Raw genomic sequence first — 22,851 nt, 5'->3', positions numbered from 1 at the left:
CTTACATCATGTCACGAAGCATTCAGAAAGACACAATCCTTGTTCATTCTTCTTTGGCAAGCTATCCAGGCATATCTCAGAGATAGTGTGTTTTGGCTCCAGACCACATCAATAAAGTGAGTATTGCAAAAAAGTGAGCCAGATGAATTTTTTTGGTTTCCCAGTGCATGTAACAGTTATGTTTACCCTATCCTGTAGTCTATGAAGTGTGCGGTAAATAGCATTGTAAATATCAGTGCGTAAGAGCTGTGCTGTTTTTCCAGTCATTAGTCATGGATTTGCACTGAGCTCCCACATACCCTCCATCCAACAGAAATCAATAGTGCCTTCTGTCAGGATGGGGCTTAAAGCAAAAGGGGCAAACTCAAATGCTTTTGGAGAGCAGGCAGGTCAAGGAAGTGACTGAAGTAGGTCAGCTGTAGACAAGAAGTGGTGGGAATGTGACACCGGGAAAGCACGTCCCATCTGTTGGAGGGGGCAGTGTTACTCAGCTCCAAGTTAACTGGCAAAAGGGAGAGATATAGGCCTAGGATTGCCAGATATTACAACTTTTCAAGAAAAGCTAGAAATCCAGATTGTGAAATCTCATGATTCTTATCTACTGGCAACTGTTCCACACATAAAAAAACCTTCTGTGTGGATCAGTCAAAACAAGTCTGCAGATTGGATCCAGATCCACAGCAACCACGTTGTAGCCTCTGCATTAAAAAAATACAGTCCACAGCCAGGTATAAGAGCAGAGGTAACTTGCCCACAAATGGTTCAAATCCATTTCTCTGGCTCTTTTAACATAGTACCCCTCTAGCCAACAAGCTAATGAATAACAGACTATGCACTATGCTTGTTTTCAGCCTCGAAAGCAAATATCTGAGGGTTACACTTGACTTTAGTTCAGTTGCAAACCTTTTTTATAGCTATCTATAATAGACCCTGACTTCAGAGGCTGCAAAATCTATTTCTCACTAAACCAGAGACCAACTTTTATTTTTGTTTTGACCAACTTTTTATTCATACAAAAGAACGTCTAACACCTCAGTGGAAGAGACCACCAGAGTACAATAATCTACACGGCAAGCTACTCACCTTGAACAGAAAGGTCAAAGGTCTCCAGCTCACTTTTGATCATTTCTTCACTAGATTTCATTTTGCTCTGTGAATTGGCCACCAAGAAGTCAAATTTGCTGATTTTGGGTTTTTCACTTTGAAACTCTCCAAAGTCATCCAAACACTCTTTGGGGGTGTCGTGAGAAGTGCTGCTGGAAGCTGGGCTCGGACACGTGGCCTCTTGGCTCTGTTCGGCTGTAGGTAAGTCCTGTCTTGTGAAATCTTTATAGTCCTCGCTTTCATATTCCTTTTGCTCACTGGTCTGAGGAATCACATCTTTAAAATTGGCAAAAGCTGGGAAGGTGGTCTCTGGAAGAGCATCTTCATTTGTGAAGGTTGTTACTTTGGGGAGAGAGGTCATGGTGAGGTTTTCAGAACTGCCAAATGAAGTCTCTTTCTTTGGAAGAACTGAGGCAGCTGAGGAGGATCCACTTCCTGCTGAGAGGACAAATGGAGAGAGTTTTCTGCCCTGAGATGCATCATCCCTGTCTGACCAGTCATAGCTCGTAAGTGTGCTCACTGCAAAATTGCTACTGTAGGTTCCAAAAGCAGCATATTTTAAGTCCTCTATATCTGAAAGGGAAATAAGACCCCACAATTAGAGGCAAGCTCATGATTTAGGCAAAATGCCCTAAACTCTGCAGAAGCAAAATGTCTAGCATATTTGATTAGTTTTATGCTATGTTGGAATTAACTAAATTTAGAGCTTGTACTAAAATTAAAGGAATTGGGCTGTAAAATCTGATCTTTAAAAACTCACATTAGCTTTGCATTGGAATTTACATTTAGTTACAAAGAGCCATTTTATTTGCATGTAAAGATTACTATAAAAAGACAGGACTGTTATCTACCAGTGTATGACATGAGTAGGATCATTTAATAAACTGTTCACTTCTGAACTTTAGAATGTATTTAACAATATCCCTGCCTAAAACTGGACCCTTTCGTCTTGACTTGGTTGGAAAATGTTCCTTTAACACATGGATGTATGAAATACACGTGACAAACTAATTTAAAAACTGACAATTTCCCCAAAGTAAAGTGAAAATAATATTACCTAACATTTAACCGATTCTAACTTAGCAGTCTCTGTCTCAGGCAAGGTCAAATATAAGATTTTAATTAAGTAATTACTTACCTAGTTGTTATTTTGGTCAATATGGAGGTCACACTGCTGTGATGGAGTATGAGGAAAGAAAAATCAATCTAATCTACGCTAGCCTCTAAAAAATAGGATCAAAGGTCTGGGTGCTGGTGGGCTCCTGTTTCTCCTTCAACTAGGTATCAGCCCCTCATTTAAAAAAAAAAAAAGAAAGAAAGAAAGAAATGCTGAGGCAGAACACTCATTTTACAAAGCGTTCTTAATATCTGTTTAAAAAAAAAATTAAGAGGCAGCATAGAACAGTAGAGAAAACACAGGGGTTTTTTTGTTTTGTTTTTTTAAGTAGGGCTACACATGGAGCCAACCCGGGGCTTAAACTCATAACCCGGAGATAGGGACCTCAGCTGAGATCAAGAGTCGGGATGTTTAGCCAATCGAGGCCCCCAGGAGCCCCAAGAGTGTAGGTTTTTTATTTAGACAAATCACAGTTCAACTCCTAATGGTGCCACCTGCTGCTTGTGTGACACTACGCAAGTTATTTAACGTGTCTTAACCGGAGTTTGCTTCTCTGTAAATTGAAGAGAAGACCAGGGCCTTGGAAGGGCTGTGCTGTGATGCTGAACCGGGACCACACGTAAAGGGCCAGCTCAGTCCCGGGTGAGCAATAGGTAAGAGCACTATTTGCACAGCATAGTTACCGCTGGCCTCCATCTGACAGTTGCTGCTGTAGGGCCTAAAATGGAATCATTTCAGAGTAAAAATGGAATATCAACTCATCATCTTAATGGTCTTACTAGGGGAAGTTTTTTTGCCATTTTCAAAAAATGAAGCCAGCCAGGCTGAAAGTTGCCCACTCCAGTGTGCTGTCCACCCAGTATGGCTGCTGGGTCGCTTCCCCCATTCACTGAGCACGAGGCCAGAGGGCTAGGGGCAAGACTCCCGCTCTCAGACAACCAGACACGGCTCATGAGGCAAGTGCTCAAAAGCCTCAAAAGTTCTGTGACCCAGGCATTCCTGACTAAGGCAGCAGGTGAACCACACTAGGTCATTTCTGTCTTTCTTCTGCTAAGCAGTAAGTGATTCCTGACATTTCCATAGCTCTTCCAAGAGTATGCTCCAAACCTCTCTTTCTCTTCAAACAGAATTAGGAAAAGAGTACTCAATTAATAATAAAAGTGAAAAACTGGATTACAGAAAAGCAGATCACTTGCACAGACTGGTATATTTTAAACCTCTGTGGTGTAAATGGTACCCTTCAAATCTTGCTTATTAAATAGGAGGGGAAAGAAAGGTTCAGGTGAGAAATGTACACTTTAGAATGAATAAAACAAGGCTCCAGGCAAAATGCTTTCTTGGTCTCTGGCTGCAGTGTTTTGTCTATCCCCTCACTTTGCCCCAATATCTGAAGAGATCAGCAGGTGCCCTGACTCAAACGAGGTGAACTGCAATCAGGAGGCAGATGCAGTTAAACGTGAGGGTCGTCTTCAAGGGGTGCATTCAGAAAAACGTCTCACAATCCGGGTTTTTTTTTAATCCGGGTATTTTTATTATTAGGCTGTACCAGAAAGCTTTTTGAGGAAGCTGTATTATGAACTGCTCCAAGAATCTCATCTAACGGGTAGCAATTTTCTCGAAGACCAAAGGTAATTTTAATGAAAAGTTAAGCTCTAGTTCAAAAACCACAACCCAGTTGCTATGGTAATAAAATTACCCATTTGTGCAATTATGCAATAAGAAAATAACAAGGGTTTAAAAAAAAAAACAAAAACAGAAACGATTATAATATTATCAGGTAAAATGCATTATAAAAACAATAAGGTATTATTACCTTAGCTGAAGAGCTTTTAAATATTTTTATAATTTTACAATACTACAGATCTTCAGCAAGTTTAATTTTTATTAAAAATGAGAGATGTATAACATTTTGCCTTTTGGAGCAACTCTTAGAAATGACCAGCTGAAAGGTTAAAAAAATTATATATATAAAAAAAAAGGAGAGCAAATATACAAAATAGACCAAAATCTAGCCTATGTTGATTTAAAATTTTTCACTTTTGCTTATTCATTGGCCACTAGAGTGTAAAAATAATGTACTGAAGTGCAATTCATTTGAACACATAGGGAAAAACTAAGCTGAATTACATAAGGAATATGAGAACACTGTCTTCCTAAATCTTAGCATTTATAAATAATATAAAAACTGAGTAGTATTCCTGGAATGGTGAATATTAGTAAATCATTTTTAAGAGAAATGTGGTAAATCAGTTCACTGAGGGTAAGTTAAACTAAGAAAATTTCTCATTGCCCATGTTAACAATTTTACATTTTCTAAGCAAACTACATGTATTATTGTATGATGGTTTTCAAAATATTAAAGATGCTATAAGACCTACACAACATAAGTGATGGAAGCCCTGTCTGGTAAAATGATGTGGAATAACCCATATTTTGTAATCACCGAAGTTTCTATAGATGGGTTTTCCATTTGATAGTTGAATTCTGAAAATTGCGAGAGAAACAGGAAAAAGAAAACAGAGATGGATGCAATAAAATGAAAGAAGAATCACTACTGTATTTCCAGTTCTCCTGGAGAGCTCTGAGGCTGTGCTAGGTTGAACAGCAATTGCACACAAATAGGCCAAATTGTGTGCTGTAATATAGGTATTTGTTGGCAACCAGGAATGTCCTATTACAAAGGCCAAAGGAATCAACAAGGCCAGCTCCTTTCCATCATGGATCTCAAATCAAGATATGGATTTCTTGCTTATGCTGGCAAGTAACCTTAGCAGTCTCTTCCATAACGTCTATCCAAATCCCTTCCGAACAGATGTTGAAGACAAAAACAAGGTTATTTCTTGGAACAAAGAATGTGAGCTGCCACTACGAGATGTAAAGGTCATACTGATTTCCATGGAAGTTTTCTAAAGCAGTAAGCATATGCCCAGGTGATTAAGTTCCTGGCTTCTGAGAAGGGGGTTTAGAAAAAGAAGAAAGGATACATGTGCAAAGTCCACTAGTCTCCAGTGTTTTACAAAGCAATAAAAATGTTCATTGGACTAAGGAAGAAATACCTTTTAATTTCCAATACTAGTTTAATCATGGTTTACCAAGGCAAACCATGAAATATTTACACATCTCAACTTCTTTCCACTCCTGGCCCTATGTCTACCTTCACATGCTCTATTAACTATAAAATCTGGGCTGTGTCCTATAAGTCTCAAACACTCTGAAAGTTGTTCAAGAGAAGAGGAATGAAAGTGATCACAGTGTACATTATGACAGGCTACAAAATGCTGCAGTATAATTGCCTTGTAGTGTCCTCTAATCTGCATAGAAACCTCCCATTCTTCCTTTGTACTGACTCACATAAATCTATGGTTTAAATGATACCCACACTATCTGTAAGCACCTGCAGGTTTCTGTGCCAGTGCTCTAAAGTTCAATAGAGAAAAGCAGCTATTTTGTGGATATTTTAAATCAGAAGGGGCTGGAAGGTCAAAGAAGGTGTCAGGATATACAGTTGACTCTTGAATGACATGGTTTGAACCACACAGGTCCACTTACACATGGATTTAAAAATAAATAAATACAGTTTAGTACTATAAATTTTCTCTTCCTTGTGACATATAACATACAAAATATGTGTTAACTTTATATTATCAGTAAGGCTTCTGGTCAACTGTAGGCTATTAGTCAAAAGTTGTATGGGGATTTTGGATAGCACTGTGGGGGTCAGTGTTCCCAACCCCCATCTTGTCCAAGGGTCAACCATACAGTGGGACTGGTTATGGTTATCATGAGAAATCTCATTACAAAAACCCATCAAATGAGCACAGAAGATGGCAATTATAGGTAGGGCCTTTTGGCCACGCAAGGGAGAGGGCAGCACTCAGAAGACCCTTCTATGCATGTGACTTTATCGTGCTCTCAAAGCCATTGGGCCAACATTTTCCAAAACAACGTATCAAAAGAATTCAACTGATTGGAAAAACAAAGCTAGGAGCAGCTTTTTAAAAAGAAAATAATTTGATTCAAGTTATTCTAGGATTTAGCCCAGCTTTGATATGCCAGTGTCCCCTTCATGTTCGTTTGCTACTTTGAAAAGATCAGCAGAGATTTTAACATGAACAACAGAGTAACTGTAAAATATGAATACAGTTGTATAATTTCTCAGGCACTGATGTTTGATGTCAAGCACTAACTGTATTGCTTTACTTGGCACTGGAGTACACAGAATAGTATTTTTTTGTTTGTTGGAATCTATAGCTTAGAGTTCTTCAAGTCTTTATTTCAAGTTTATATTATTATTAAAACGTCCCCTCTAAAAAGCAATGTTACTCTGGAAATAGTAACTGCTCAGTTTATGAACGGGATTATGTTTTACGCACAGTTATATTCAGCCATTTTCTGCAGCCTGCTCAGATAAACGCAGAAAGGATAAAATAAAGCAGTCCCAGGTGGACCAATCTAGCATTAGATAATTCCAAAGCCACCACAAGACTAGTCTTATATATGGCACCAAAAAATCCTAAATAAAGGGCAGTTGGTATCATCACTAGCTGGAGGCTATACCAAGATCTCTTTCTTCCAAATTAGTTAGCAGCACACACTGTAATTAAGACTTAATATATTTATACAAGGTTTCTGAAACCAAGTATTATCCAACTTTCTAAAGCATTAATTTCTGGAAAAAACAGTAGTTTGAATGACAGACTCAGCTTTGCTTTCAGTTAATCTAAACCCCAACATGTAACTTTTTTCTTTCTCAAATGGCCTATTTCAAATACTGTAAGCGATCTCTATGGACTCCTATTCAAAACCCTCATCTTTAATTGTTTAATTTCCTTTCTGCCTCAGATTTTTAAAAAAGAACAAAGAACTAAAATCTCACAAAATAAGAAAAAAAAACGTAAACCATGGAAGCAATCCTTTTTCCCAAGGATTTTATACGCCTTGGGTTTATGATCTAAAAAACATTATCATTCCCAAGTTTTTTTGCTTTAACATACTCTAAAATGGAAAAAAATACTTTCCAAACTTGGCATTCTCTTACTGCTAACTTTCATGTGTCTTTCTAGAATTTTCTTCAAAATGAACATAATTTAAAGCTTACTTTGAGGTCATCCCCTAAAATTGTTTAAGAACCTGGTTTATGATGGAATATTACTCAGCCATTAGAAACGACAAATACCCACTGTTTGCTTCGACGTGGATGGAACTGGAGGGTATTATGCTGAGTGAAATAAGTCAATCGGAGAAGGACAAACATTATATGGTCTCATTCATTTGGGGAATATAAAAAATAGTGAAAAGGAATAAAGGGGAAAGGAGAAAAAATGAGTGGGAAATATCAGAAGGGGAGACAGAACATGAGAGACTCCTAACTCTGGGAAACGATCTAGAGGTGGTGGAAGGGGAGGTGGGCGGGAGGTGGGGGTGACTGGGTGAAGGGCACTGAGGGGGGCACTTGATGGGATGAGCACTGGGTGTTATTCTATATGTTGGCAAATTGAACACCAATAAAAAATAAATTTATGAAAAAAAAAAGAACTTGGTTTATGGACTATGAATAAAAAAAGACTCGGGGTGGCTTCCTGATACATTCTGAAGTTAAGAAAGATAATGGGCTCTACAATTAGAGGACAAGTGCCCATTTCAGACTCACACTGAATTCAGTCCTGAAGACTTCCTGGTAGTAACACCTGAACACTTTCCAATACAGAGACTGGCAAGTTAAATTCAGTTTGCATGTACTGTGTTCAGAAGTCCATTTCTATATCATTTCATGATTTAAGCTAAATTTACAGATATCTAGTTATTCACAGATATATCATATCCCCTTGTCCCCAACACTCAACTCTTAGATCTGTTCCCTGAGCTGCTTCCTCTCTTCACACTGTAACTCCTAGTGGAGATAGGCTCTGTGATGTTTACTAAGCAATAACATCTATTCCTTTTTTCTACTACAAGAAAGGAGTAAATATTCCCTATTACATAGCGTAGGGTTAAAGTTACGTTTTAATCCAGTGCAATGTTAAAAATTTCTATCAGTGGAATTATAAGGGGAAAAGGCTAAACCAATATTTTCTTAGGAGAAAGGTATTTGAAAAAAACAAACAAAAGGGAAAGACCCTCTAATCACAGGAGGTACTATTATTGCTTTACACTTGATATGGACCAGGTATTGCTCTGGTCTAACCCTGAAAAAGTACAAATTACACACATCCCCACACTTTCAAAATATGCCAAAGAATTATTTATTAACATAGGACTTACAGATCACAAAAGAGAGTGGTACAGAAGAGCTGGAAAAGAAGTCATCAGAATAAGCATGCAGATCAGTATTTGCAGAGGAATATACCAAAGCAAGTTCGAAAAGGCACATTCACACAGAAAATGTCTAAATTGAAAAAAAGACATCTGAAAAGCAGCCAAAAAAAAAATACTAATAATAAGGCGCTGATTAAAATACAATGATTTTCAATGTCAAAGAAGAGCTACTTTACAGGTAGGTAGGTAGCTAGCTATAGAAGTCCTGCTAACCTTTGAGAATGTCACAATGAGGGTAAGCTCTTGCTGCCAACAAAACTAGATGATTGTAATGATTGCACATCAAGATGCTTTCGTGCCAGAAAGATTAAATTTAGTGGTGGGGACAAAAGCAGCCTAGTTGAAATTATATGCAGCAAGGGCTCAAAGGGTTAAATGTAATAATATGCAGAAAAATCAGGCAATGTTATTATTCTTCCATACAAAGAATTATAGCGAGAGTTAAAAGAGACAGTATCCCCTTCAGAGTTAAGTTAGGGTTTCTAAACAAGATTAAGGTCCAGAGATAGCAATATACTAGGTTTTATTCTCTTTTCTTCAGCCCATTTTTTATTTCTCCAACAAGAAGTACCTTTAACCCTCAAACTAAGAGAGCAAGAGATACTGTAGTCAACATAAGGTTAAAGTTAAAACCAACTGCACTGAAGAAGTCCCTGCCATTTAGCTTCTACAGTTCATGTATGCAGCAGTTTTGCTCAACAACAATATAACTCATTGGTCAGACATCAACCCCTTTTAACAACCGCTCTAAAGGGATACTGCTCCTTTCTGACAGGAGGTTTACAGATCAAAAAGATGAAACAATCTGCTTTTAAGAATATCCTCAAACTGAAGAGACTTGGCTTGAACATTACAGGTTCAAAGCTGGGAGTGTTCATAAAACATACATAAAAGAACATGAGCACAGAAGATTATTTTAACAGGTCAGAACAAGCTCAGTCAAAAAACCTCCCCTCCCCAAATAAAATGAAAAAATTTAAAAAGAAGGAAAAAGAAAAAGACATCCCAAATCTGATTTTAGACTCATCTCAGAAAGACATCTAGCTTGGCACTATGAAAGAATATAGATTCACTTTCAGAAAAATAGCTTCTAATTAATAACTTCAGAGTCCAAAAGGCTAGTATACATGTCATGAGATTTTCAAATAAAAATCAAATATTTTCCAAACAACAGAGCACTTTGCAACTGACCACTATGGCTCAAGTAGCTCATACAAAAAAAGAGAAACAAAATCACTCTGTCGAACAAAGAGCAGCAAAAAAATAGGAAAACACATGAGGAAAAATACAAAAAAAAATGAAGTAGATAGTCGGGCACAAGAAGCTCTGCAGACAGTCAGTCCACTGCCCTTGGACAATGCCTTAGCAAGCCACTGTGTGAAACACGTACTGTCTCTGAAAACCTGCTCCCAATTCAGCATGCTGTTTAAAGATACCTGCAACACTTCAGGAGCCAAAGGATGGATGCAATTTTGTTTTCTGACTTAGCAGTTTGATATACGCAAAAGCTGTAATACTTGGACATTTCTGCCGGAATATGTAAACTTGGAAGTGTCTTGTGTATCCCTCTCTGGTTAAAAAACAACAAACCCTTCATACGCATATTTTCTAGAATAATACAGTAATACTGAGATAGTTCTCATTATTAAAGGCCACAAAATGGGTTTATCTTTCTATATAACATACCAAATAAAAGAACAAAATAAAAACGAGGACACTTGGGAATCTAGTTTTCAGGACAGGAAGCTGAACTAGAGAATAAACTGTTTACATGTCAATCCACACAGAATTTAGAGAGGGCTCCCTTGTAAGATGTTTTCAAATACTTTATGAGAAAGTTAGTAGTTATCCTATCCTACCATCTACAGATTTGTTACAATTTAATACTTCCAGTGATAGAGTTCACCTCGAAAACCATACCTGAATTCCACTAACAACTCATGCCCTTCTCCTTGCCAGAGTCTGGCACACAGGACATCCACATACAAGTTCTCTCCCTCCTCTCTTGTGGGAACATGGCAAACTGCAGTACAACTGGCTAGACATTTTTACTTTCTTGGCCTAACAAGAATCTGTTTTTGTTAACCAAACAGGATACTATATTCGCAGCTGCCAAACAGACCCAAGAGAAGAGAAAAGGAGAGGGAAACACTGACCTCACTCAGAGAAATAGAGGAACGTTACTGACACTGCAAAAGTCTTTATGAAATTCCTGGTGATGTAGCATTCATTCAGCAGTGGATTTTTATGTGCCTTGAACACCAAGCTGGTGTTTGGCTTCAAAAATAAAAATATTTTAGGTATCCAATCTACATTCCATAGCATTCATGGGATCCATATATCAAAGTATCCATAGAATCATATTTAACACTGCTTTAATGGGATTGGCAATGAAGAGGTTATTAGAAATCCATAAAGGTTAAGAGCCAGAGCCTTCTCTACTGAAAATCAACACCCACCGAATCTTTGAAATCTACATCACCATCACCAGAGTAATCTCACCAATTCCTCACCTGCAGCAGGAGGATGCTGGCCACTAACTGTTGGTAAATCCAAAGAGCTATCAGACATGACATGCTTAAGATCTCCTCCCACATCAGCCAGTTTCATGTCAAACTGAACAGAGAGTGCATCTTCAGAGTCCTCTTTGCCAACACTGCTGCCACCAATGGAAGGGAGATCCAGGGACTTCACCGAAGCAGAGTCTTCTTTGGTGTGTCTGAAAGCCACTGATTTCTCGCTCAGGGCTTTGTCTGAGTTCATGGAGGAAAATTTACTGGTGTGGAAGTCAGCAAAATCATCATCACTTTTTCCTGAAGGAGTGTTATCTTTCAATTCTTCAACACCTAGTCCAGATCCTTCCAGAGAAAGTTGTCTGAAGACATCGTATTTGGTAGATGAGGCAGCTGAGTTCTGTCCACTCTTCACTGCGCTGCTCGAGCTGCCGGTTAGAGGAACAGGACTAGCTTCCTCTTTAAGGGTATCATATTTGTCATCTGCCTTTTGCTCAGATGAAATAGAGCTATTACTGAAAGCCATAAAATCTGCAAAGTCATCCTGCTCCCCAACAGATGCTGGACTAGAATATTCACCAAAAAGGTTGAATTCTCCAAAATCATCAGCCAAACTAGACATCTTAGTTGATGCCAATGCTGTCGTGGCTGCAGCAGATCCTGTTGGCTGTGGTCGTGTGGAAACAGATTTGGATGCACTAAATGCAGCTGAAAAAGACAATGGTTTCTCGCTGCTGCAGTTAACTGAGGAAAACATATCTAGGTCTGCTAAGTTCAGAGGATTTTTCACTTGTGTTGGTTGTTTCTGTTGTATAGCTCCTGAGGTGAAGGCTGCTGGAAAAGTTTGGTCTTTTGTTGGTGGCTCTAGTGGTGATAGACTATCGGCGGTTTTAAAATCGGTGAAACCATCATCAGTGCCTGCAGATCTGAATTCTGCAAAGTTTTCTCCTGAAAGAAAAAAAAATCACAGCCAAATAAGTAAGAATGCTGAGCTGAAAACCACATGATGGGCAGCATATTAAATTATAAGATTACTTTTAGAGACTTTTCCCTCACTGGCTTGACATTATTTAACCACACTGTAAACCCCACCAAAACATCTCTTTGGAAGCTACCGATCTGTTTCCCCATTGAAGGCTAGTGATACCGAAATAAATAAAAATCAAACCAAGAACATGTAACAGTATCAGTTTCATTTGCTCATCTAAGTGTGCTATGTCTCCTAGTGCCAGCAGATCCTTCAGTTGGCCAAAAGTGCTGCTCTTAGGACTTTTTCCTCCCACAGCTAGCCAGCCAAGCACACAAGAGAATAAGAAATGCTAATGATAATAATAATAATAAGTGCTAGAAAAAAAATAATAAGTGCTAGAGGTTCCTGAGGAGACACATGCTGAAATAATGATTCTTTAATGATAAAATGTTTACACGGTGATCAATCAGGAAAAAAAAAAAATCACAGGTATCGATGAAGTATTATGAAAAATCTTGAATCTAGTATTTAGGATGTTTAACACTTTGCTCAACTAGGCACTTTAAGCACATTGTTAGATATTATGTGGTCTTGCGCCAGTATATGACGGCATTAACTTGAAGGGAATTTAGATAAAATTCTTGAAAAGGTATTTACTTATTTGCAAAGCATTCTGGCTAAGGTCACCTTTTTTTTTTTTTTTTTAAGATTTATTTATTTAATAGAGAGAGAAAGAGGGAACATGAGTGGGAGGGACAGAGAATCTCAAGCAGACTCTGCCCCAAGCAGGGATCCTGATGCGAATCTTGATCTCACATCCTGAGATCAGACTCAAGCCAAAACTAAAAGTCGCACATTTAATTGACTGTGCCACCCAGGCGCTCCCTCTATCTGTCCTGCCAAGGACACATTTTAAACTGGTTTTTCTATATCCTGCAACAAATAAGCTGAATCTTGTGAGACAAAAATCTGAGTACTTGGGTTGTTCCTGAAATCAGCCATCCCAAATGTACCAATGAGCACTTATTCTTTTTTTTTTTTTTTTGAGCACTTATTCTTATTTCTAAAAATTGAGAAGGATTTGAATAAATGCCAACTGTATTATTAAAAATTTCAAGGAGTAGGATTTTTTTTTAAAGATTTTATTTATTTATTTATGAGAGACACACAGAGAGAGAGAGAGAGAGGCAGACACAGGCAGAGGGAGAAGCAGGCTCCATGCAGGGAGCCCGACATGGGACTCGATCTCAGGACTCTGGGATCATGCCCTGGGCCAAAGGCAAGCGCTAAACTGCTAAGCCACCCAGGCGTCCCAAGGTGTAGGATTTAAACTTAATTTTTTAATTTTTATTTTTTTTTAAGATTTTATTTATTCATGAGAGATACAGAGAGAGAAAGAGAGAGAGAGAGGGGGGCACAGACACAGGCAGAGGGAGAAGCAGGCTCCATGCAGGGAAGGCTGACGTGGGACTCGATCCCAGGTCTCCACGATCACACCCTGGGCTGAAGGCGGTGCCAAACCGCTGAGCCACCCGGGCTGCCCAGGATTTAAACTTTAGTTTATATTGTGTTACTCTGAGGAAAGAGTTACTGAAAAAAAAATTTTTTTTTTGCTAATTTTTAGAGAAAATAGGTACAATGTATTTCCAATAAATAATTAAATAGACTCAATTAAGATGCTGATAAAAATATAGACCTATGATTCTAAGAAAAGTTCCTTTTACTATCAGAGTAGCCTTATCATTCATAAATTTGAGGTTAGGATACAGGTGATCTCAGTTTTTCTAACGGTATCTGAAAGTCTTCCATAAAATCCACTAGGTTTTACCAAGTAATGAAAATCAGAAATAAACCAAATATAAATATAGCTATACCAACATCACTTATTTGAAAATATGAGTGCTGGTTCTGGAGAATTATAAACTAAAGTCTAGGCTTTAATTTCTCTGTCCAGTTTTAAAATTCTATTTGTCCCTAAAAATGAGATACAGAAACATATGAGCTAAAAAAGTATATTTCAAGCCAAAATCTAATTCTTAAAACTGTCATTAAAATAAAACAGGCTTTAAATATACTGCACTTCTAACATGATATATACTTTGATGTATCATAAGAAAAAAGCATAGAAAACAATGGAAGCTGAGTTTTCCTAATCTGGGATACTTAATTCACCAGGATAATCCATCAACACAGAGAAATGCATTTAATATTACTAGGGAAATTTAAGAAAGAGAGGAACAGCATTCAAAATTTCTATATTTTATATTTTACGACATACCACTAAAAAAACTCAAGTCAATTTCACAAATTGACAGAGAAGCACATGTGAAACTTAAAAAAAAAATCACGCTACAATTTTGGTTAAGTACATCACTGATAATATTTGTATCACTTCTGTAAATGAAAATGTAATAAGCAGCCAATTTTGTCACAGTTTAAATTTTTGATGTGCTGCTTTGAAATATCTGTGAAATTGATAAGTTTTGCTTTGTTATTTTTAAAAAGAAATCACCACCGCAAACTAAACTTACTGATGAATTGTAAATGTTTCCATCAGAAATGTAAGCTAGGTGAAAGGGTCAAAAAGAAATAAAAATGGGTGCATTTACCAGTTCAAAACAAAGGCAATTTTGGGACAAGTAAATTAGTTGCAGATGGAAGCTTGCATTTCAGAGGGTACATTAATTCTCTGAATCCTCATAAATTCCCCTCTCTACTTGACACTTTTTAGGTCCTAAAAACATTTCAAAAGAAGTCACTTTTTGCTAAAACTTCAGTAAGAAGGGTGGGTCACTTCTCCATATAGAGTATTTTCCTCAACTCCTTAAATATATGGCTTAAAATTTATGATAGGAATAGAAAAAAGGAAATATCATTAATCTCTGTCACTTAATAATCCACAGTTCTAAACAATATACTACATGATTTTTCATAAATTCTAAGACACTAACATACCTGATCCACTAAGGATAATGTATTTTTAATGAGAACAGAATAAAATATATTCTCCTAAAATGAACAAAGAAGTGGCACCTCTACCTGGAACTCTTTATTTTTTTATTTTTTAAAAGATTTTATTTATTCATTAGAGACACAGAGAGAGAGAGAGAGAGAGAGGCAGAGACACAGGCAGAAGGAGAAGCAGGCTCCATGCAGGGAGCCTGACGTGGGACTTGATCCTGGGTCTCCAAGATCACACCCTGGGCTGAAGGCGGCACTAAATCGCTGAGCCACATGGGCTGCCCTGGAACTCTTTAACTTAAAGTTAAAGCAGGAATGAAAGCAAGCCAACAAAAATGGCAGCAACAATCCAGGGTTCTGTTACTAAAGTACTATAAAAGCAGCAGTAGGTACTGCTTACATTTTGATAGCACCAGTCTTTCCCAGGAATAACATGCCTATGATATGATCATAATTACCACACTACACAAAGAACTCTGATATTAAACCATGCTCTTTACTCCAAACTTGCTTTGTCCCAAGAGGTGATGAAAGCACTGCTGGGAGTCAAATCCAACTACCAAGCCAAAAGTTCATCTAGGGTTTTTTTTTTTTAAAGATTTATTTATTATTTTAGGGAGAGAAAGAGAACAAGCATGAGTGAGTGAGCAGGGGGAGGGGCAGAGAGAGAGAATCCTGAGGCAAACTCCCTGCTGAGTGTGACCCCAGTACCCTGGGATCATGACCTGAGCTGAAATCCGGGTTGGCCCCCAACCAACTGAACCACCCAGGCACCCCAAAATCCTCTAAGGTTTATCTCTGTACTCCTAATGCCTAACACAGGCAGTGAGGGGAAAAGTTATGACAACCTAAAGGCTTGAATGAAACAAGGAAACAGTTCTAGAACCTAACAGCTATAAGGGATAGAATATATTTAGAATTGGTGGATTTTCCTTTTTAGAGATATTTAAGTAACACACTTTTTCCTTAGACTTTCACACATTACCATTCTTATAATCCCCTCTCACCTCCCCGCCCCTCACCAACACCCACCCTGACTTCTACCCTTGGACAGAAGGGTGAGAACAAATGATTATCAAATGTTCCAATTTTGAACATTCAGCATGCAAAGGTAGAATATGGCACTATATTCAGGAAGAAATCCTCACAAGAGTATACACGTATCACAGCAAGTGCATTCAGCTTTGAAGGACATAATTTGACCTATGGATTACCTAAACCCTACACAGCAGGTTAGGATTTAACTACAAACATAATTTCCAGTCTTTACACATATGGCTCTCAAACTTTCATTCTATATTCCCTTCCACTTTCTTTAAGCCCTTCTATAAATCCTTCTTACTTCATCTTATTAAATTATAGCCACGTTTGAAAATCTTGAAAAGACTCGTTGCTACCTTTTGCATAGTCCACGGACTGCCGCGCTGCCAACAAACAGTTCAAATTCTTGTTAAGCATTTAAATAACTGAGAGCTGTCACAGCCCTTCATTTGATACAGAAGTCTAACCTGGTTGAAGGCTTCCAGTGAAAGGGAACACACTAGCTTCAGAAGAAATTGCCTCAATTTGGAGTTTGCCCTAAATTTTTGAAAATAATGTCCAATAACTGAACTACATATTTTGTTTCCTTGTAATTTCCAGAGACACAAAGCCAAAAAAACCTGACACACAATAATAAAGACATGTTCAGGAGTGTCACTGAAAGAACCATCAAAAATATCTTTTAGTAAAAAGTGAGTGGTGCCTGGCTGGCTCAGTCAGAGGAACATGCGACTCAATATTGGGGTGATGAGTTCGAGCCCCATACTGGGTGTAGAGATTACTTAAAATAAACAAAAATTTTTTAAGAATTGAAGTAATTTGTCCATTTAAGGAATCAAAAACTTACCTGAAGATTTACTCTCTGATGTCTGTTCGAGTTCTCTGAAAGCACTGTATTTATCACCAGGCTCTATGATGAAAAGACAGAAAGTCCATTAAATTTAAGTTTAGGAACCTTGAGATGAAAACTCAAGGAAGGAAGGAAGGCAGACCCGGTTAACCATACATACATGACATGTATTGTAAGCATTTTATACATTTCTCACAAAAGGCCACCACTAAAAAGGTTTACATTTGTAGGTTTATGAATTGACGTGTTTTTACCTCCAAATGGAACAGTATTTTCAGAGGACTTGTCAACTGCAATTCCTTTAAACACAGCATATTTATCCATCGATGCTGATGCTTTAGTTCCAGGAAGTGGCATTAACAAAGAAGGGGCACTAAAAGGGAAAATGAAATATTTCTTAATAACTAGAACACTGAATTCTTCATCATCAAGTAGAAGCTTAGAATTAAAATGGCAAACAGGTACAGCTTAAAATTCATGGCTCCCTGCTTTTAAAGTTAGAAACTATAGGTATTCACTACAGAGGTTCAAAAACATTGCAAAAATTTACTAAAATACCACCCATATGATAATTCTTTGCCTGATTATCTGAAGAGGGGTCAGACCCACACTGACCATCTAATCATCTCTTTAGTAAGCCACAAACACAGTTGGAATGGCACTGGAAATAGATTCTCATAGAATGATGATGCCCTCCTGGAATTTTAACTTCAGTCCATAAAATTGCAAAAGTGAACTGTTCTAAATATGTGTACCCACTACTTTAAATTATGTTAACTTTAATATATTCTTTAAAATGGGTTCAGAATGCAGAGATAGGTTAAGATAAGCATCTATTTATGAAATGTTGTTCAAGCAAAGATGTAAATTGTTCTTATTTGATCTTACTACATTGCTTACTGGCAGTTCACACATCTGATAAGCAGCATTAGAGTTAATACAATTTACATTTTTACAAGGATCAGCGGTTCCAGAAGCTATCTCTGTAGCAAAACAACAATTACTTCAAAATTAGATAAAGATACTTTTGCCTGTGGACATATTTCTCGCTGGATGGAAAAATAGTGTAATGAGTAGTATCTGTGTGGGTAATTCTTGGATGGCTTAAACACATACTATAGAAGCACTTTTTTTTTTTTTTTCTTATCACACCCAGGCAGCTCCCAGGAAGAACTACTTTACATATGAATGACTACATTCCACCACTAGTTTGTGTCATTCAATACCACACACACAAGTTATATAAATGGATTTCTATTGAGTTCTTTGCCCTGAAGCAAAAATCTTTCCACAGTCATTTAAATCATCTTATCAGCGGCCTACAAGCAAGTAAAAAACCCAGCTCTTGCACATGCATGCTAATGGAGGTCCACGGTGCTTTAGGAGTTCGTGCTATCAAAAATATAATTTCACATCACTACAAAACGCTGCTACATATTTGATCTTGACAAACAGGTCATCATCTGTACATTATAGGTGGATTTTTTTTTAAGTTCTGCAAGTAATTAAACTACAACTCACTGAACAGAATGTTACATGTAAATAAAAGTAATGTTTCAAGGGGGAAAAAAAGTTGAACAATCTGTTTTTCACGAACTGCCAACTTGAGTTATGGTCTTGTAAAGCCCACTGGTAAAATCTACTATCACATTTAATTATTAATTTTAAAATTATTTTCAAGATTGGAAAAAAATAGAGGACCACTTTCAAGGTAATGAAATACTGACTGAAGTCAACAATATGAAATTCCACTCAAAAAAAAAAAAAGCTGACTCAGACTATAATTTTATGCATATTATAAATGAATAATTCGTTCTTGTTCTGAAATTAAAAAAAAAAAACCTGTTATCACCATGACAATGTTTAGCCCAGTTATATAAAGTAGTTATCTATTCCAAATGTGAAAACTGTTATTTCTACTATTTTTAATACCAGTGAAAGGTACTGAGAGGGGCATTGTTGGGCCAGCGGGATCAAGTGGGATCGGGAGGCACCAACAAAATGGCGGCGGACCCTCCATCTTGTTACCTCGCCTCCGGACTTTCCTGCCACTAGCGGACCTCCCGAGGACAGGTTCTCATGGGGAAAACAGGACCTATGCAGGAAACAGGAACCGCACCTTACCCAAACCCCCATTTAAGTATATAAGCAGTTATAGTCCCATACCGATTCCATCAGTAATATGCACTAATACCTATCACCCCATACAGACACAACCCCTTACCCCTCCCCTTAAAAAGCTCACATGTACTCCCTTTGGGCACGACTTCCCAGGCCCTGCAACTTCACGGGCCGCAGAACCTTGCTGAGAGTGCTTCCATTAAAAGCTTGCCTTGACCCACCTTTGCCTGGCCTATTTCATTTCACTACCAATTGGATCAAACCTGACAGGTATATTGTTTTAAAATTTAAGAACTTGCATTCTGTTGAATGACTTTAGAGAATTTGGCCACCAAAAAAAAGTGTGTTGTTTTTTCTCCAGGGAATTCATTTGTTTTACAATCACTCCATTTGGCTGCCACAGATGATTTTACTTAGTTGCTTACCCTGCTAATGTAGACACATTTTAGACAACAGGTTTGAGCAATGGACACCTAACCAAGACAAAAGGGCCCACAGCAACCACCTGGCTAAATCCAGGTGGACCCATCAGTTAACCCACCTCAAAATATCCACAGGCCCTAATGGACCAATGGGCTACTTGGCACAGTTAGCAAAAACCGGGAAATTCCATTCGTGGCCATGCCTCCCCATCTTCCCCCTTTAAAAACGGCCCCCAGGCACTGCCTAGTGGCAGAGGGTCTCTCCTGTGCTGTTCTGCCTGCTGCTCCCTTACTGTGTATTCCAATAAACTTCTACTTTTTCTGCCTTAGGTGAATTCTTTGACAGCCAGTGCCCGCCATCGGCTTCCACCCGTCATTGCCCCATATCTGGGGACCCCCATCTGATCCTATAGATGCTACACTAAATACAGCCATTTAGAGGGATCCCTGGGTGACTCAGTGGTTTAGCGCCTGCCTTTGGCCCAGGCATGATCCTGGAGTCCCAGGGTCGAGTCCTGGGGTTGAGTCTCCCATTAGGCTCCCTGCATGGAGCCTGCTTCTCCCTCTGCCTGTGTCTCTGCCTCTCTCTCTCTCTTTCTCTCATGAATAAATAAATAAAATCTTAAAAAAAATACAGCCACTTAAAAAGTAAAGTAAAACTAACCAACTCAAAGCCCCTATACCTTAATCCTTTTTGGATTATTTTATTATCAGTACCCCATGTCTGTGATGTTTATTATTCCAGGCTCCCCAGTGCCCAGCACATAGTTAAGTATCTTGTGAATGGATAAATGAATGACAGTGCGGACTTCCAGATCCCCTTTCGTGCTGACTCAAGCGCTATTTCTCCTCTGACATCCAGTTCGACACCAATTACTAAGACACAGACTTTTCAGTGGCTGAGTCTAAACCCAGAGGACCCCTCATCATCTCACCACAGTATTCCTATGGCAGCTAAATTTACCCCACACAGTAGCAGGATCACTTTCCTCAGGCCACTTCTTATCTCTAAAACGTTTTACAGATTACACCACAAATCATAAGCCATCCCACACTGGTGCTGCTCTTAACTAATGGATTCTTTTCACAATACTCTCCACTCCAGCCTACTTCTAACACCTTACTTGCCTTTTCATCTTCTCGGACAAACAATGCCCATTGTTGTTTAAAAAAATGCTGCCCAAGGGTCTCCTGGGTAGTTCAGTTGATTAAACAGTCTGACGCTTGGTCTCAGCTCAGGGTCTTGATCTCAGGATCATGAGTTCAAGCCCCTACTTAAATAAAATTTGGAAAAAAAGAAAATGCTGCCCAAAGCAGTCTCACCTAGGCTTAGCTATTTATATCATTTAACAAATATCCCTTTAAAATAAACTCATAATATAGAATAGAGATCATAAACTAGGGAATTCACTATACATATACACATACAAAGACTGAAGGACCACTGCTAAGAGAATTTTACCAGACAATATAAATACCCAGATAAAACTAAGCTTATCACAGGAACTATGTTTTCTGCATTTGTAGTTCTAGAACCTACCCCAATGTTTGGCATATAGCAGATGGTAAGCAAATGTTTCTCAATGAGTAAATAATGAATGTGGATTCTTAGACATGAGCAAAATGTTTTCATGTAAGCATGGAGGTAATCAAGTCAGAACTGAAAAGAGTCTACAAAGTATGACTGTGTATGAAAGTAAACTATTACGTGGAGATCATGCCATGCAAGATTGCCAATATCCCATATGTCTCAGATCTGGCCACCATCTTAGAACTTTCTACACCCAAATTTCAATTTCACCTACTGAGAGTATTTTTTCCAGAGGAGTAAGCCACTAATTTGATGAATCTGGTTTGTAACATTCATAATGCAACACATTCATCCAATAAACCTTTATTAATTACATAATATGGCTAACTACTGCATACATAGCATTGAAAGACTGTCTTCAGGTACAACGGCCTGGTAAGGAAAATAGGTGAACCAGTAATCAGGGCACAGATATTTGTTAAGGCACCAGAGCAGTAAAGAGGGAAGGGCCCTCATCTCTGAGGTGAGGCTTAATGCAGAGGAGTTATTAAAAGCTTCCTATGTTAAACTGATTTTTGAAATAGAACTACAATTAACTATGAGAGAATTCCCAATTGTAAGAGGTGAAAGGTCAGAAGCCAGAAAGAGCAGGATCCGTTTGGAGTCATTCTGGCAAGAGCTGTGGGTAAAGGGCAACAGTGGAGAGAATAAGCAGGAGCCTTCTCCCACGCCAAGCAGAGTTGACAGAGCTGATGGTGGTAAAGGAAAGAGTGGGAGCCAAAAATAAATAACATGTTTCTGATTTGGTGACTGAATATGGTGACATGACTCACCAAGGAAGGGAACAGTGATTTAACAAATTTTTATCTAGCTCTGAGTAGGAAAACAATGAATCTAATTTTTTTGCAGGTAATTTGAGATGCTCTGGGTCATTCAGATATGTTCTACATAGCAGAATGTATATTTTGTTTGAAGGAAGAGCTCTGAGAAAGAAATATTATTATGTATCTATCAGGTTAACGTGTGTGCCAGTGTAGCGGGCTTGGAAATCCCTGTACTTTATAGTCCGGCTTCTCAAATGTTTCTCCTATGTGTCATTTACATTTGTTTGACATATTCTTAAAATCAGGAGAATAATTCATTTCCTAATTTGTAATTGCCTACAATGCCTATCCCTTAGTTCTTGTTACAGTGTATATACAGGAAGCATTAAGAGATAATCAATTGGTTAAAATGGGAAAGATGAGTGATATCGCACAAATAGGAACACAAGAGAAATGGTGTATGTATTCTGACAAAAACAAGTTCCAAAAATGACCAAAGAAATTCCTATTGCTTGCTCAAAGTCTTGTATGTTCCACTCTGTGGAAGAAGTAGTATCTAAAAACTTTTTAAAAATGATGGAAAGGAAAAAAAAAAAAAAAAATGATGGAAAGGTCTTGGCAACATACTAAGTCAGCTACTGTACCTAAAAATGAAGCCAGTACATAAAACATTAGAGAAATATTTAGGCAATTGTATATGCAAATAAACAGAAATTTCAAGGCCTAAAAGTCACTGATCTCAACTTAAACATAAGGGAGACATGAATAAATAATAATATTTAGATTTCTGAATTATTATTTCTGTGGAAAATCAACAGTATGTTATGCTGCAAAAATATCAAATTTTGTGCCCCTGTCTAAAAAGCTTTTCAATACCCAAAGACTTGCATCTCACATGAGAACGTGAAGTCATCACCATACAAGTACACTTGGCTATAATCAGGTTTAGCACAAATATATATATATGCAAGCAGGTGTGTACTGAGAGGAAATAGTAGGGCTGAAATTTTATGTGGACAATGGGAAGAAAACTTTCAAGACTAAAAGTATAAATGAAGAGGGAATAATCAATGGAAGTATGA

The 22,851-nt window shown here is 38.0% G+C and overlaps 1 protein-coding gene across 11 annotated transcripts in view; it reads right to left on the bottom strand.

Annotated features, from left to right (window-relative positions):
- SYNRG (synergin gamma) overlaps window positions 1–22,851 on the bottom strand; it is an 84,465-nt gene that overhangs the window by 19,473 nt on the left and 42,141 nt on the right. For 7 of the 11 annotated variants that reach the window (XM_072779581.1, XM_072779585.1, XM_072779587.1 and 4 more), the window contains 4 exons: window positions 17,126–17,244; window positions 16,869–16,931; window positions 11,050–11,997; window positions 1,084–1,677 (listed from right to left, as the gene is read on the bottom strand). In XM_072779581.1, the coding sequence (XP_072635682.1) occupies window positions 1,084–1,677; window positions 11,050–11,997; window positions 16,869–16,931; window positions 17,126–17,244 (1,724 nt within the window). The remainder of the gene's footprint in view (window positions 1–1,083; window positions 1,678–11,049; window positions 11,998–16,868; window positions 16,932–17,125; window positions 17,245–22,851) is intronic. The other 4 variants (XM_072779583.1, XM_072779592.1, XM_072779591.1 and 1 more) reach the window with 2 other exon arrangements.

This window comes from Canis lupus, chromosome 16, assembly GCF_048164855.1.
Source record: "Canis lupus baileyi chromosome 16, mCanLup2.hap1, whole genome shotgun sequence".
NCBI lineage: Eukaryota > Metazoa > Chordata > Mammalia > Carnivora > Canidae > Canis > Canis lupus.
Note: the sequence above shows the minus strand (reverse complement) of the source record. Positions and strands in the feature narration are given on the sequence as shown.